The sequence below is a fragment of the Alexandromys fortis genome, unplaced genomic scaffold, assembly GCF_014885135.2.
Source record: "Alexandromys fortis isolate MF-2015 unplaced genomic scaffold, M_Fortis_MF-2015_v1.1 scaffold_69, whole genome shotgun sequence".
In the NCBI taxonomy this organism is placed as follows: domain Eukaryota; kingdom Metazoa; phylum Chordata; class Mammalia; order Rodentia; family Cricetidae; genus Alexandromys; species Alexandromys fortis.
Window position 1 is genome coordinate 2,024,368 of NW_026067951.1, and position 16,951 is coordinate 2,041,318.

General features: G+C 47.8%; 1 protein-coding gene across 5 annotated transcripts in view; it reads left to right on the forward strand.

The window, feature by feature from the left end:
• Frmd4a (FERM domain containing 4A) overlaps positions 1–16,951 on the forward strand; it is a 312,601-nt gene that overhangs the window by 248,237 nt on the left and 47,413 nt on the right. For 4 of the 5 annotated variants that reach the window (XM_050150459.1, XM_050150454.1, XM_050150456.1 and 1 more), the window contains exon 12: positions 13,465–13,541. In XM_050150459.1, the coding sequence (XP_050006416.1) occupies positions 13,465–13,541 (77 nt within the window). Of the gene's footprint in view, positions 1–12,936; positions 13,240–13,464; positions 13,542–16,951 lie in introns of those variants that run through there. The other variant, XM_050150458.1, reaches the window with a different exon arrangement.

Genomic DNA, 16,951 nt, shown 5'->3' on the forward strand with positions numbered 1-16,951 from the left:
AGAAAACAGCAAGCACCCAGGGGTGCTACTGCCCTGGTTTCTCATGTGTTCAAGGGCTTGGGAAGGTGAGTCTTCCATAATTCCCCCCAGCAATTGAGAGAAAGGGGCCCCCACAACAGCAAGGGGAGATTGTAATGGAAAAGGGGTGCTGCTGAGAGTAAGGGGGCTTCTGTTTTATACTGAGCTGCTAGATCCTTTTATGCAATTAGCCTTATTGAGGTTCTCCCCAAACCCCCAAATACAGGGCATTAGACCCAGCGCTTTCTCCATGCTAGACAAGTACTCTACTCTGACTGAGCCTATGAGCTACATTTCCAACTTTCTCTCTCTCTCTTTCCTGTCCCTCTCTTTCTCCCTCCCTTCCTCCTTCTCTCTCCCCCAGCTTTTAATATGGGCGTTGGTTCCATGCTTTCCCAGGAAACACTCTACATTACCAAATGAACCATCTCCCCGCCCAGGAGTCTATTCCTTTTTATGTTACAGATGTTAGCATCTGCTCAGTCCCTCATAGAGCTCATAGCTGGCCACTTTTGTAACAATGTCAACCCTTCTCCTGCCCGGCCTGCTTGGGTTACATTTGTCCTTGGGACCTGTTATCCTTTGACTGACTGTGCCCCATGGTTTATGTGTTGATTCCTTATTTACCTCTTGCCTCGTAAAAATGCACAGGTCACTTAGTACAAGGAAATAAATTTCAAAATCGCCTCTATCTGGATTTGCCTTTGATTTAAGTACCCGATGGACAACAGAAACTCAACAAATAAAAGATATTGAGCACCATGCTTGATAGCACATCTATAATACCAGAACTTAGGGGGCTGATGCAGGAGGATTGCTGTGGCTTTAAAAGTCAACTTGAGCTACACAGTACCAGGCCAGCCAGTGCTGAATAACAAGACCCTATCTAGGCAACAACAACAACAAAAAAAAAAGAGGACTTGAAGTAAAGTATCTAATAGTGTGTTGCAATCCACTGTTAATTTTGAAGACATCCTGGCATGTACGTGTACAGTGGCATGATGGAGTTAAGTATAAATAGGGTAACTCTCAAGGAACGGTCCAAGTACTCACTCCACATAAGCAGTAGGACATTTGCAAGGGACAGGAGTGAGCCTGTAGCCTTTCACCACTTCTGTTTGTAGGTAGAAGAAAGACGGAAATAAATTTAAAAATCGCTTCTATCTGGATTTGCCTTTGATTTAATGTTTGTCTGTTGGACCAAAAAGAAATTTAAAGCTGGTAGCAGTTGGCTCTCAAGATTGCACCGCTGCGCTCATTCTGACCATCAGACCCTTCTGGTCCCTTGAACTCTTTCTTTGTCACAGAAGTGGATGTGTTAGACTGAGGAACCCCGGTGTTGAGTCCTGGTGACCTTATCATCATGGCGGAATGCAGCAGGTTCCTTTTGCTGACCTGTGCACTACCGGGAAGATTTTTCCTAATCAGCGTGGTTCACAGGGGAAATCCTGGGTGCTCTGATCTTTCTAAAAACTGCTAAAACCCATTTAATACCCAACTCCAGCACAGACAGACCCTGATAGGCACAATTCTGCCCACCAGGCAGGGAAAGAGCAATGGCACCTGCTGATGGGCCAGAGAACTCTACTGCAGGGTCCACTCTGCCAGGCTGTACTGACAAAGAACCTTGAGTAGACAGAGGCAGTTTCCACAGAGGATGAGCTGTTCAGTCCAGGAGGGAATTAGAACTGCAGGCTTCCAGGGTTGATAGACGCCCCTAGTTCTTTTTGGAATCATGCTGAGTTTAAATAGAGCAGCTCAGGAATCTGAGTTCTTGATTGGGTTCCACCATTCTCCTTTCTTCATCTGGCTCTCATGGCTACTTCCCCCATGGTCGTGAATAGTTTAGCAATGCACTCGGGTTGGGGGAGGGACGGTCACGTGAGTGCATTTGTGTGCATGTGGTACACGTGCTTGTGGAGGCTGGAATCCAGAAGTCAGCCTCGAATGGTGTTCCTCAGGTCTCTCCCTCCTTGTTTTTGGAAAACAATAGCCCGAGGCTTGCACATTCAGCTAGACTGGCTGGCTAGCAAGTCCCAGAGCCTTCCCAACTCTAGAATGGTACATTCGTGCCACCAAATAGAGGTTCTACAGATCAAGCTCTGGTCCTCATTCTTTCTCGCCACTTTCCTCACTGTTTATCTTCCTACCTTTAAAAAAGCAGCCACCTTAACCAGGGCAGGCTCCTTACTCTGTGGAGGTAGCCGAATGCGAGCTCAAATGCACACCCCTGTCACATGCCGCCTGTAGGACCAGGCACGTCTCATTTCTTCACATTCTTCCTTTCTTCGCTCACTCGGTCCACAGCTACTGAGCAACAGGTAAGTAACTGCCTCGGGCCTTGTGCTCCAGGATGGAAGGAAAAGAATGCAGGACATTGCAGAAGCTTGAATGTGGTGAGGTCATCTGAGTAAAAGGGCTACAGCGCAGGCTGGCGGCTGGCGATGGCTTTGGTAGAGGGATGGGCAGAGACGCCTCGGAGAGCTACCCGGGTTGGCACTGGGAAGCCTGTGGCACCGGGAACAGAGCTGAAGAGAGGATGTGGCTTGGGCAGGAAGTAGGGCGCTGAGCAACCTCAGTTGTTTTCCTGTCTCCCTCCTCCTCCTGTAAGCTCAGGAATCTTCAAACTGACCAGAACACTTTAGAATTCCTCCAGGCGAAAGGTAGAAACCAGAGCTTGAAAAGTAGGACCAGCCTTTCTGGAAAGACGGGGTTATGGGAGTTGAAGTCTGCACCTCTAGAACTCATTCCCTCTCTATCTGGAGAAGGCATCACTCCAGCAGGGAGATTCATAGGGGAGGAGCAGCCAGGACCCCTACTGTAGAGAAGGTGGCTCAGCCCGGCCCATTGCATGCTTCAGAAAAGCTGGGCAGTCAGATCTCCTAGCAAAACAAAACAAACAAACAGACAAAAACCAGACCAAGCTATGGCAAAAGCTTGCATGGCACAAAGGCTTCAACCATGGCTAGCTTGAAAGAAAGCTGGATCTCTTCCGTCCTGCCACCTGCAAACCAGGCTCCCTGGCCAAGTAGAGAGGTCTAGGGCTCTCTCCTGAATTCTCAGCAGCACACAAAGCGCAAGGCATCTCCCTCCCAGGCCCAGCCCACCTCTACCAAGTCTGCAAGAGCTATGGATGTAGCTCTCAGTTGGTACAGTCGCAGCCGGTAGAGCACTCACCTAGCGCTGCATAAAGCTGGGCATGGTAGTGCACCTGTAATTACAGTGCTTGGAAGGAAGTGGCAAGGGATCGGCAGGTCAAGCCCATTCTGGACTACTTGAGATACAGTCTCAAAACAATAAAATAAAATCGCGTTCACTAGAGTAGTGCAGGCCTTTAATCCCAGCACTTGAGAAGTCTCTGAGTTCAAGGCCAGCCTGGTCTACAGAGTAAATTCCAGAGCAGCCGGGCTACAAGGAGAAATCCTGTCTCGAAAGACAGAAAGAAACAAAGAGAGAGAGAGAGAGAGAGAGAGAGAGAGAAAGGAAGAAAGAATCAACTAAACCAGTTCTATGAAGGACCAGTTCCTCATCAGCAAGAAGGGCCCATTACAAGTTTCTCTGTTCATGTGCTACATACTTATTCTCTCCTACTATATACTGTATCCTCTCTATACACACCCATTCCCACTCTTTTCTTATCCAAGCATTAGTTATTTTTCTCATTGTGTGACAAGGGCAGCTTGAAGAAGGAAGGGTTGGTTTGGGCTCACGGTTTGAGCCTGGCAGCAGGAGCATGAGGAAATCACATTGTAATTAACTTCTCTTCTTTCCCATGTTATTGAGGTGACCCCAGCCCAGGGAATGATGGTGCCCACAGTCAGGGTGGGTCAGCTCAGCTAAACTCCCCTAGAAACATCCTAGCTGGCACGCAGGGAGGTGTGTCTCCTAGGTGACTCACAGTAGTGATTGACCATCATACCTACCAAAGGAAGTCTTTTTTTTTAAATATTTTATTGATATTGTTGTAGGTTTCACATCACGCATTCCAATCCTACTTATTTCTGTGTCCCCTCACATCTGCCTCTGCCTTTCCAACTTCCCCCAAAACAAAACCAAATTTAATAGAAAAATAGAAAAAAAAAAACAAAAACAAAACGAAGAGCTCAAACAAACAGACAAACAAACAAGAATCTTGTGGAAGCTGTAGAGTGGCCCTGTGAGTCACATAGTTTACCCTTTAGTCGATACATCTGTACTTGTTAAGTGTGCACTGCTCTGAGTCATTGGTCTGCTTCAAGGGTAATGGGCTCTCCCTGGAGTCCTCTTGGATATCCTGTTGTTTTCCTGTGTCATGGAGATCCTGCTGTTTCGTCCCCTTCACCTTCTCCAGCAGTTCGAAGATGCCATGGATGTTGGGCTGGGCCGACTCACAGTCCTGGTTCTGGGCCTGGGTGGTAGCTGGGTTGACCAGCTCTCTAGCTTTTTCTTATGGTCATTACCCAGATGAGCTCTCCAGAGCTACCCTGGCCAGCTCATCCAACACAGCCTACAGCAAGGAGCAGAGCCAGTTCTGCGCTCAGATCTGGGTCGTCCTCCCCCCCCCCCCCCCCCCCCCCCCCCCCCCCCCCCCCCCCCCCCCCCCCCACACACTCTTATCATCAGGGCCAGCTCTACTGTTTCGCCCAGGCAAGGGGCAGGACCCTCTCTCCCAACTGCTGTAGGGGGCATACAAGGAGTGGGGAGGCAGGGTCAGCGCTCTTGCTCACACACCCTAAGGGCTAACTCATATGCAGTCCCAGCAACAGGGTCAGCTCTACTGTGCTGGCCAGAAGGAAAGCATAGGCTGCTTTCTTGGAGATTGCAGCTGGTGAGGGTCGGGCCTAGCTCTCCTACTCCTGTGACCCCAGGGCCAGCTCTCTCACCTGCTACAGGTGGTGTGGAGGAAGTCTTTGTAAAGAACTGGTGTGCAGAGAGGTTAAGCCACGCAGCAATGGGGCAAAGTGCTCACTGCAGGAAAATCTAGTTAGACCCGGATGTTTCACATCTCCAGGCAATGACCCCCCCCCCATCACTCACTCCCCTTGATTCACAGAGGCTCACTCTGTTGGGTGGGGGGGATTACGTCTGGAAGAGAAAAGAAAGGACACTGCCACTGCCTCCTTAAAGCGCTCATATTTGCCAAAGGTCCATGATAAACCTTTCTGCAAGGAAAAGCTGAAGCAGAGAGGAGAAAACCATGGAGACAGGTCCTCAGGGAAAAGGATAAAAGGAAATCAAATCCAGTGGGAGGAGGGGGAATCAAATGGCCTGTTTCTCTCCAGGCTCTCTTAAGGACTCATTAACCTCCTTCTCTCTTCCTAATGATTCTTAAGCCAAATGAAACTAAAAGGTTTTTGATGGGTTAAGAAGAGGCCATCCATTAAAGGGTCAGTGCTGGGTTCTCTGGGCATCTGTTACTGGATTAACCATATTAGTTCGGAGTTCCTGATGTCTGACAGTGAGAGGCAGCAACCAAGCCAGAGAAACATATTGAGCCCATTAGATTTGGCCGTGGAGAAAATTTAGCCATTGTGTTAGTTGTTGGGCATGCGAGCATTCCCAAGAGGAAAGAGCCTGTGCATGCTCAACAAACTGTGGAGGGCATGTGCCCTCTCCTCGCTGCCTATGGGCAGGGTGTTTACGATTTGAAGGGCCCAATTTGTTACCTATGCTGTCTGAATTAACTGATCAATACTAAGTCCTATGATAGAAGGACATTGATTTTTTTTTAGGACCAATGTTCTGACATTAGAAGTCATAGCAGGGAAACAGTCAAATGGACTCTGGTCAAAACTGCAGTGGGATTGGAGATGTAGCTCAGTAGAATGCTTGCCTCACATGCGCAAAGCCTGGGCTGCATCCCTGACATCACATGTTAGCTGTGAATGGTGAGTGACATACTTGGTAGAGATGATGGAGAGATGCAGTTAGACATCAGCAGGTGAGGGGCTCGGCTAGAAATGACCAGGCACAAACAAGCCCACAGAGAACAGCTTGAACTCTGCCCAAATAGAATGAAGGTTAGGCTCATGCTCACAGTCTGAAAAAGTCAGTTAAAGAGATAACATTTGGACAATGGTAAAATGGCTTAGTGGGGAAAGACACTTGTCACCAAGCCCCATAACCTGAGTTCAGTCTCTGGAACCCACGTGGAGAAGAGGAGAGCCGACTCCTGCAAGTTGTCCTCTGGCCCCTATGCATGCATTGTGGTGTGCACACGTGCACGCGCACGCACACACACACACACACACACACATGCACACACATGCACAAATAACCGTAAAACATGTAAGGAAAATATTTTTAGTGCCCTTGGTACCATATTCATCATCTCTCAAAGAAAATAGTGCAAGCCTGAACTTAGACTGATATATAATCAAGACTTTTATGTTTTACATTAAGAAGAATAGTAGCATGAAATCAGTGGAGAGTAACGGACATGAGAGTAGCTAGTGCTTACTGAATGCTGACTGGGTAGCAGGCAGCAAGTTAAAGCACTCTGTGCGTGCTGATACATTAGTTCAGTAGCCCCATAGGAAAATGTTGTCGTTCATAGCATTATTTCTAAAATTAGTAAACTACACAAAGAAATTAGATCACTAAAGATACGTAGCTATTAAGTGTGTGGTAGATGGTATGACTTTGGAACCATTCTTTAATGAGTATTGTTTAATCAGTCTTAACCATTAGTAGGAAATATTTAAAACAAGATACTTGATTTGAAAGTTCAAGGGAATGGCATTGGATTTCTTTGGAGCTGAAATGCCAGCTCTGACCTATGTTTGGACAGGGTATATACATATCTCATCTTGGAGACTCAGATTTAGAAGGCCAGAGGGAGAACCTCTGACCTCCAAGCCAGAATTATCATTCCTTTGTTGGTTAGTTTTTTGTCAACTTGAAAGAAGCTAGAGTCTTCTGAGAATAGGGAACCTCATTCAGGTAAATGCCTCTATACCTGTGGGCATTTTCTTGATGTTTGATGCAGTGAGGGTCCAGCCCAGTGTGGGTGGTGCCAGCCCTGGACAAGAGGTTCTGGTTGTATAAGGTAGAAAACTGAGCAAGCACAAGGGAGGGGGGCAGTAGGCAGCATTCTTCTACGGCATCTGCTTCAGTTCCTGCCTCAAGATTCTCGCTTTGAGTTCCTGCCCTGATTTCCCTTGGTGATGTAGTGTTATCTGAGTGTTGAAGAGAGCTGGCCCTCATTGTCCACGGGAAATTAGTTAGCTCCAGAACCTTGGGTTCGTTAACCCCTTACATAAAATGATACAGTATTTGCATATGATGCATTTATGGTCCTGTCTATACTTTGATTTCTTTTAGTTTTTGAGACCAGGTTTCAGAGTGTAACCCAGGCTGGCCTGGAACTCACTAATCTGAACTCAAATTGGTAGCAGTCCTTCTGCCTCAATTTCTTAAGTACTAGGGTCATGCCCAACTTCTCATGTACTTTAACTCATGCCTGTGAGATCTGGAAAGGCTATGGGAGTAGTTAGGACATTGTGTAGATTTGGGAATCATGACAAGATAAAAACAGTCTGTATGCTTGTGTGCAGGACAGACATCTTTTTTTTTTCAACTCCTGAGTGGAGGGATAAGTAGACGCACATTCTGTGGGGTGGGGGATAGCTGTAGAAACACATGGTAGACATCATACTCTTCCTCTTGCCTATTAGCATGGCCATCCATATATCATAGACATCCACTAATGTGATTTGCTGAAAGAGACTGGATTAGATGGGGGATCGAGCTCAACCTAAAACACAATACATTTGTTTCTCTTTTCCTTATAAATAAAGTAAAACGTATTGAATGTCTACAGAACTGTTTAAAGAGGACACATGACCCCGACTGTTTCTTCTACATTTGTGTGTACCTCCTTCTGTTGTCCCCTAGACTCTCCCGAGGATGCCCAGGACCAAATCCCCCAAATGCACAGCGCTGGGCACCTTCTGTTGTACCTCCATTTGCCATCTCATCTTTATGTACTGATGTGAAGATAGACCCAGGGAGTCCTGAGTCGTAGTGTTTCAGGAAAGGGGAAAGAGCAGAAGTGAAATTAGGAAGTGGATTTTTTTTTTGTCTGTTTTATTCTGGGTTTGAAGAGTCTTCCTCTCTGTGAGTGTCATTCTCCCTGAGAACTCCTCGCCAGTGTCTGGGACATGCACAGCACAATTCAGGTTGCCAAAGCTAGTCTGAAGCATCATTGTTCTGACTCTTCACCGCGGCTTTGAGGCAGAATAGAAAGAGCACAGGACAAGAAGTCACAAGGCCGGAGTCCCAACATCAATCACGTACTTGACCTCTGGCAGCTCTTAGTCTCCGTCCACCGGAGCAGCTTCGTCTGTGTAAAGAGGAGGAGGACCAGATGGCTGATGGGATTCTGTATAATGGTCCCTCTGGATGAAGCAGGAAGTTACTCATAAGGAGGTCATTCAGGGGCTCTATGACTCAGCCTCAGGGACAAGAGGAAGACAAGGCTCCCAAAAGTCCTTGTCAAGAATCAGAGCCACAAAGCCTAGCTTCCTCTCAAGTCTTTATTCCTACACCGTCCTGAGAGACTGCTTGTTACTCTATTTGGCTATCCCACAGTGCTTCATAAATGCTGGCTGGAGAGGAAGTGGAGCCGAGGTCCCTTCCTCTGCCACAGCCTCAGCCACGCACAGGATGTGGGGATCTAGTGGACCAGCTAATAGGAGCCAGGGCCCCCGAGGGCTGTGCTCATTAAGGATTTACAAAGCACCCTGTCACATTCAGGGCCCCAAAACAATAGTTATTGGCCACTTTTGTTTGGTCCCTGTGGATAAATGTTTCACATCTTGGTTTTATACATGAGGGCACTCTGGTCCAGAATGGGAAAGTAGCAGACCTATGGCCATAGGAAGGCTAAGTCAAAGACTGGGAACTCGTATCTGGGACTATTGGGGTTCAGGGTTCAGTGAATGGTGACAAACACCATACCTTCCTGATGGTTTCTCTAAGTTTTTTTGGAGGGGGTGGTCTCTTAACTCATTACTATTACTATGATTCTTACTATTAGAGGATACACACACACACACACACACACACACACACACATGACCCTCCTGCCTCAGCCTTCTGAGTGATGGGCTCACAAGCAAGAGCCACCATGCCAGTCCTCTTAAGCTTCTATTTCCCATGCAAACCCAGTCATCGGGCTGTTGTTAATCATAGTCATTGTTGTCTCTTAGTCTTTGACTAAAGCTGCTGATTATTGAGGCAGTTGCTTTGAAGAAGCCTGGACGAAGCTAGGTCTCCAAGAAGAAAAAAGGAACACGTGTTGTAATTTGCAGTGTGAACGAAAAGCAAAGCAATCGTGTAGGGGAGAGAACCCCTGGTCCGATGCGGCCCTTCTCACAGCCACGCTGTTGCTCATTTGTGAGAAAGCGCTCCACTTGTAAAGTTAACCACCCATTAGTGAGCGAGAGCTGTTGGCACTAATTGGTGGACTCCTGGGAAAAGCTGCATAGTTAGTGGTTGGAGTAATGAACCAGGTGCCCTTGACTTCTATTTCTGGTTCCTTCAGAAACTTGTTGTGTGGCCCTAGGCAGTTTCCCCTCATTTCTGTGGGTCTTGTTTCTTCTCCTCCACCCTTCAAAAAAACTTCCACTTTTTTTCCTTGGGGGAGGGGCTGCTAAATGAGCAAAGAAACTGTGTGGAACTCTGTGGAGATGCCTAGCTGGAGTCCCTTGACTTAACAGGTATTAATCAGTAGAACCCCTGATTACTGATAGAACTGCATAGCTATGCTTATAATTAGCTCCTTTGGCATATAATGGCCATCGGAAGTAGCTGGAGTCTATGGGCGCTAGCCCAGTGTTCGCCACAATTGTCAACTGTCCAATGAGTCTCTGTGTGGAGTCTCAAATCACACTGATGACCTTGCAGGGATAGTTTGGATCTCTGAGAACCAGGTCATGGAGGCTCCTCTGGAGTGGCCCCAAGGACAGTAATAGCTCATCCCTCCCATTTACAGGGGAACATGAAGCCAATCATCTTCCCTTTGCTTATTTCCTTATTGCTCTCTCGCTCTGCCAGACTGAAAGCTGAGTGTTGAGCAGCCAGGGGCTCTATGTGGGGTGCGGCAACACATGAACAGAAATGCCCTAGACCCCCATGAAGAGCCTTCAGCTTAAATGACATCCAGCCCTGCTGCCAGCAACAGCTGTCCCTGCCCTCCCCACCCCTATAGCCTTCCAACTCCTCCCACTGCAACCACCAGCAGCTTGCTGGCTCCCTAGCTCCAGCCTCTCTCAAGTGAGGAGAAAGAGCAGCAGGCAGGCAATGTAGCTGCAGGTCCTCATTCATTCCTTCAGGATTCTTCTTACGGCCCAAGCAGCTATCAGATCTAGACAAAATACCCACTCATTTTTTTCTACTCCCACCTTTCCTTCCCAGTATTTAATTTGCAAAATAAAGTTGTGCTAAAACAGCTACCAGGGAATTCACTGTTCTGCCCCTGCTACAAAAATTTCTACAGAAAATACATCACCCTTTCCCTGGGCAGCCTGGGCTTTCCCTGGCTAAGATGAGGGGCGGCAGTAAGCCCAGATGGTTTTGTTTGGGCCCTTTGGCAGCCACACAGATCTCCACACTGCTCAGCATCAGGGACCACTTAGAGGAGAGGCATGGTGTGGATTTTATATTTTTGCAAGGAGCTGGGGAAGAAGAAGTTGCCAGGAAACCGACCCTTGGAGCATTGTGCTCCAGGATTCTTTATCAGGCCCGAAGGCGCTTCCAAAAGAAGGCACAAGTCGGGTTTACTCCCAAGCGCTCACACCAGGTGTGGCTTCTTTTCTTCCTGGGGAGGGGTCTACCTTCTGTGGTCTGTACATCCGACGCAGATATGACTCCCAACTCCCACCCCCACTCCACGCTGCTGAGACAAGGACCAACTATATCACTGGTAGGGTCCACGCAAATAGAGGAAAACACATTGGGAATTTCACTATGGCAGCAGCAGGTGCGTGTGCCTCTTAGATCACACATCCAGGAAGTCAGTCCTGTGCAAAGATCCACTGTGCTTGGTTAGGGTGGATACAGGGCAGGTTCTGAGAAGCACAACTCTAGAGGGAGGGGGAGGGAGGAAAGGAAGGGAGAGAGAGGCCTTTATACTTATAAGATTTCCAGCACACGCATAATCTAATTTAATTCTTTAAGCTCCAAGTCAAGACGAGACATTTAAGGAAAGCATTCTGGTGGCTCTGCAGTTCCCTCCCTCTCGTTTGGTGGAATCTGGGAGCACAGAGAGCACAAGGAAAACACAGTGAGCTCCATGTTTGTTGTCTGCTTATTTATACCACTGCCGAGTTCAGGATCTGCTGCTGTTAAGATCCATCTTACAGGAGCTATTCTTAACATTTTACAAATGGGGAAACCAATGCTAAGACAATTGCTGCAAGTTAAAGGCCAGTGAGTTGAAAGGTGGGGAATCCGGATGTAAACAGAGGCTCAGACTCTAAAGCCATGCATGACATTCTATATTACGGCAGGTTAGAGTTCTAGTTTTTTTTTTGTTTTTTTTTTTTTTTTTTTTTTTTTTTTTTTTTTNTTTTTTTTTTTTTTTTTTTTTTTTAGACAGGGTTTCTCTGTGTAACAGTCCTGGCTGTCCTGGAACTTGCTTTGTAGACCATGCTGACCTTGAACTCACTGAGAACCCCTCGCCTCTGCCTCCCCAGTACTGAGATGAAAGGCTTGTGCCCATCGAGTTTGGCAGGTTACATGTAAGGCCAAGGTCATAGAGTGAGCAGCTCTAGTGTTTCCAATAGGTGAGATGTCTAAACCCAACCAGTGGGTATCAGAGACTGGAAGTGTCTCCATTGAGGGATTCGTGGAGGCAGAGCACCCACCGCCTATGACTGAGTTCTGTGTATTTAAGTGACTAAGGCGGGATGGACACAGAGCATCTGAGCCAGGGCAGGACTTTGGATCATTTGCTTTCCTTGCAATGTCTCTACACTCACTTGAAACTGATTCCAGGGAGACAGAAAAGTCTCCGCTCTCTGTCTTCAGAGTCAAATGCCCTGTGGGTGAAGAGGTGGCTCCTTGGTAAGAACCAATAGTTGCCCCTTGCCCCTCGCCCCTCCGGTTACCCATGCAGACAAAATCATTTTAGAACTCCGCCCCGCCGAGGAGAGTGTGAGATGAGAGAGAATGCAGCCACTCTAGAAACCAGTTTTAACTGCAGCTCAGTTTGACTTGGGTGGTAAATTCACTGGCCAAGTATTGACTAACTGCATTCTGGGCCTGGGGAAAACAGGGCTTATGGAACACAGGGAAACGACCTTCCTATCTGAAAGGTGCATGTCTGTAATGAGCTGGGGACTCAGTGTGGAACTAAACCTAAAATGCTATGCCCCCATGTGGAGTAGACAAACAGGCCTGCCGGGAAGAACCAGCCATTCTCTTCGGGAAAGACAAGACCAGGCACCCTGGTTTATTCTTGATCAAAACAAACTCACTTCTAAGTATACAGAAGGAAACGGAAGCTCCGTGGACATAATGAATGCAAACCCGCGTGCACAAAGCTTTAGCCTCTGGTGACATTCCCTAGCCGGCTCAGTAACTTTCACTTTCATCCAGAAAAAGTCACCCCACTCCTAGAGCAATCCAAAGCGCCCTAATTGCCTCCCAACCTCAAGAACAGCTTTTTTCACTCCTGGAGTTCCATGGACCTTCTCTTGCTGGCAAGGCAAGACAGCAGTATCCCTATAGCGGCAGAACTCTTGTCCGTCGCCCCCGCACCCTCCCCCGCTCCCTTCCCCGCTTTGTGCTGAGGGGGGTTAAGCAGCGTGACAAGCACACACTGTGATCCCGAGTCGCCTGCCCCCAACTACGGTCGCAACAGCCTCCGCCCTCCAGCGAGTGAGGATGTCTGAGGCTCTTGCACATTAGCGGCAGGAAGTGGAGTCCCGAAGGGAGGCTGGGAATTTGAACGCCTTCCCATTTCAGCACTCGAGGGGAGGAAGCGCGGCTCAGCCCTCAGCGTGCGCAGATGGCTACCGCTCCCTCCTGAGCGCCGTGTTCCCGGGCTCCGGTCCTCTCCTCCCTCCTCTCATCTCCCCGCCCCCACCCCCTCTCCCTCTCCTTGGAGGGAAAAGTCTGCGAGCTGGGAACTGTCTTGGAGAATTCAACAAAGGCAGGAGCCAAAGGAGAACAAACTTGAAAAAGAACTTGTTTTGTTCCTGTTAAGGAACCTGCAGGAAAAATCCACACTCACCGGTGTGTGTGTGTATGTGTGTGTGTGTGTGTGTGTGTGTGTGTGTGTGTGTGTGTGTGTTTCAAGGACTAGTAGTAGGCAGGCTACCCGGAGGAGGCACCAACAACTGTAAGGTCTCTGCTTTGATAAGGAAACTCTCAGCTGTTGAAAAAGTTACTCAGCGAAGAAGGGACGGAGACCAGGGAACTCACTGCTTCTGAATTTAAACTCCGTTGTTTTCCGTCCAGATATTCCAATGGAGACAGTTGGAGAATCTGTATTTCAGGGAAAAGAAGTTTTCCGTGGAAGTTCATGACCCCCGCAGGTAAGTCTAAAAGCCTTTTTTTTTTTTTTTGAGTGTGTGGCATGCTATTTGTATATCAGTTCTGTGTTGTCGTCACGGTTGATGTCGGTTGATGTTCATGGCCAGTTTGGGGTGAGGGAAGAGGATGGTGAATGTGGAGAGCAGAGTTCACATCAGACAGTAAAGCTTGTGTTGATAAATGCAGCGCATGTGTGTGTGTGTGTGTGTATGTGTGTGGTGTGTGTGTGTGTAGCAATTTTGTGATAGTTCACCTGGCTACATGTTGTTGTTATTGTGTGTGTGTGTGTGTGTGTGGTTAGCAATTCTGTAATATTTCATCTGGCTACATATTGTTCTTATGTGTGTGTGGTTAGCAATTCTGTAATATTTCATCTGGCTATATATTGTTCTTATGTGTGTGTGTTTAGCAATTCTGGATCATTTCATCTGGCTACATGTTGCTCTCGTGTGTGTGTGTGTGTGTGTGTGTGTGTGAGAGAGAGAGAGAGAGAGAGAGAGAGAGAGAGAGAGAGAGAGAGAGATGCTGGAAGGAAGCACTGTGGCACTTTGGGACAACACTGAGTTACATGGGGGCAGTGCCCTTGTCACAGACAGGAGACCAAAGGCGTCCTTGCTACAGGTGCTGAGCCTACGTGAGACAGGACGGTGACCACTGAAAGGCTTCTGTCGCCAGAGTAGTTCTGCTCTTTATTTCCATCTGGGAGCTGTGATTTTTGGATGTTAGCATTGTGGGTGGACGTGAAATAAACGCGATTCTTTTTCCTTCCGCCCACATTGTGCCCCTGAGAACACCAGTCTTATAAACCTGTGTTCCAAGTTGGATGCCAGACAATAGGGTCCCAGTCTGGAATGTAGAGACCCCTGCAGGGAAGGAGGCTGGGCACCATCTCCTGTCTGCTGGCAGTCCTCTTTGTCTGCTGGCAGTCCTGGACAGCCAGCAGCAGCAGCGTTCCCTCCACCATGCCTGACCCCGAAGAACAAATTGCTGTCTGTCAGTCCAGATGCATACTGACAAGAAGGCAGGCCTGGGACGACACTAAATAGATCAGATGCGCTCAGGAAGCCACGGTGGGTTTAGCCCTGGACTTAGGAGGAAGTGCTGGCAAGTAACCGCCTCGCACAAGGATTCGAGCATACAGACATCTGCACATACAGACCAGCAGCTGGGCCCTCCAGGGAGCCAGGGACTCAGGATAAGATATTGCCTCCAAGGAGAAGGCCGAGGTTTGTGCAGACGCCTTCGTGCCTGCTGCTCCTGCCGATAACCCGCCTGCGTTGTGTACCTCCTTGTAATCTATGTGGAACAGCCTCCCTCCTGTAGGCAAGAGTTCATCCCAGCCCCTCTGTCACTATTACACTAGCAACTAGAGGACAGAAGGTTCTAGAGTTTCTGAGTCTCTGCATTTGGGTGCAGAGGTCACTGTTAAACAGAAGGATGGCTTGTTTGGTGGTTCTCGGGACCTTGGGATGCATTTCATGGTCTAAGCACCCTCCTCCACAGAATACAGTCCATCTGCACAGGCCAAGAAGGGGTGGGCAGGTGGATGCCAAAAATAATAATCCAGACAAGGAGAAACTCGCTGCTATTTTTCCAGGTGAACTTATGTCAGCCTGAGATTCACAGACATATAAGAGAAAAGGAAACCTCAGTGCAGAAAGGGTAAAATGAATTCTAAACCATGGTCTTATACAGAAAGGGGATGCTTGGCAGAGCAGAAGTTAAATAAAAAGATGGGCCACCTGTGGGCCTGGGCACAGGGAATAGACAGTCTCCATGCCGTGGCTCTGCTTGTACATGGGGTGAATCCTTCCACCGTGTGTGTGTGTGTGTGTGTGTGTGTGTGTGTGTGTGGTATATATACATATGTATGTCCCTTCTGTGTCTGCAATCTCATTAATGATATAATTAGTCTAGGGATATAGAAAACAGATCTAACATCACGTATTACCATGCAGTGTGCTTTTGGCTTACTTAGCAAAAGTGATCCATCTCATACATATTCTGAGAACTTCTGTGTTCGTCTATGTTAGATGTGGTGGTTACAGAAGAAAAGCTGAATCAGTATCCTCTTCCATTGGAAGATATTAGCAGAGCTGGAGACACCAGCAAAAGAAGTAATGATGGCATTTGCAAGGATAGGCGTTGTTTTGATGCTGACACATTTGCTCCCTGGGTCCTCACTATGACCTGAGATATAAGTCGAGGTACAGATATAAACTGTGGATAGCTAGTATGTGGTACTGGCTAGGTTTGAACCCTAGAAGTCTGAGACCAGAGCTCGTGAACCTCAGTGCTATACACTGTATATGCCAGGCAAGCTGTGCTATGCCAAGAAGTACAAACCAAACTACTGACTGATGTGGGCACCAAAGGCCCAGCTGGTCAAGTGCAGCTTCAGGAGGAGATCTGAGCTGATTCCCATTGGGGTTACTAGGAGGTGGGCCCTCGGGGTAAACTGAGGAAACGAGAGGAGGGAAGGTTTGTGTGTACCAAGCAGACCAAAGATGGCAGTCTGAGCTCAGAATTTGACCATCTTCCCTGGGGAAAAGCAGCCCTGAGTCCATCATGACACGGACATCTCTTGGAGCCAAGACTGTTTTCTGGGTGGAATGGGACAGCTATAACCCCCACCTTTCTTTCCCTGGTGCGCCTTCCCCAGGGGACGCAGCATCTGTGGCAGCCTCTGTGCCCCTCTGTCCCCAGCTGTTACCTTTTCTTCTGTCATTCTCTGGGTTTAGCAAACACTGCTAAGGTTTAGATGAGGCAGAAGGTGAGGCAGGGAGAGCTGAGGAGAGAGATGAGCAGAGAAGATAAATTCCTAATGGAGCAGGAGAAAACCCCAAGAGTATCTGATGTAGATGTTCCCATGAAATTGACTTCCCAGACCCGATGAACCACTTATGCCTTCCTTGCTCACGTTACCTGGAAAGTTAGAGGCACCTGGATTTTTACAACTCTCCCCACCTTTACAAAAGTACATTTCAAGTTACTTTTTCTACCTACTTTATCTTTTCTGGGGCAAAAAATTACTCCAAGCCAAACTAGGAGTTCAGACAACAGCTACTGTGTCTCCCCAGTGTCTCACTCTCTTGCTGCCCCTGGCTCCCCAGAAGCCTGGGGGGGGTCTCCTCACTCTCTTACTGACCCCTTTTTAGTTTCTCCCCACAGAGATGTTTTACACACTGATTTTCTTTTTTATCCCTTAACTTTTGTTTGAACCAAATGGGGGGGGGGGGACCCAACCTGCCTAGCATCGGGTTTCTAACCACCAGATTTGAATTTCCTCTTAAATGTGGGCATGAAGAAGCCTCCTGTTAAATCTTTAGCTAAAGAGTAAGACATTAAAACCAGCTTTAAATTGTAAAGGAAAATGGGGTTTGGGAAAAATGCTGTTATTCATAAGTCCAGA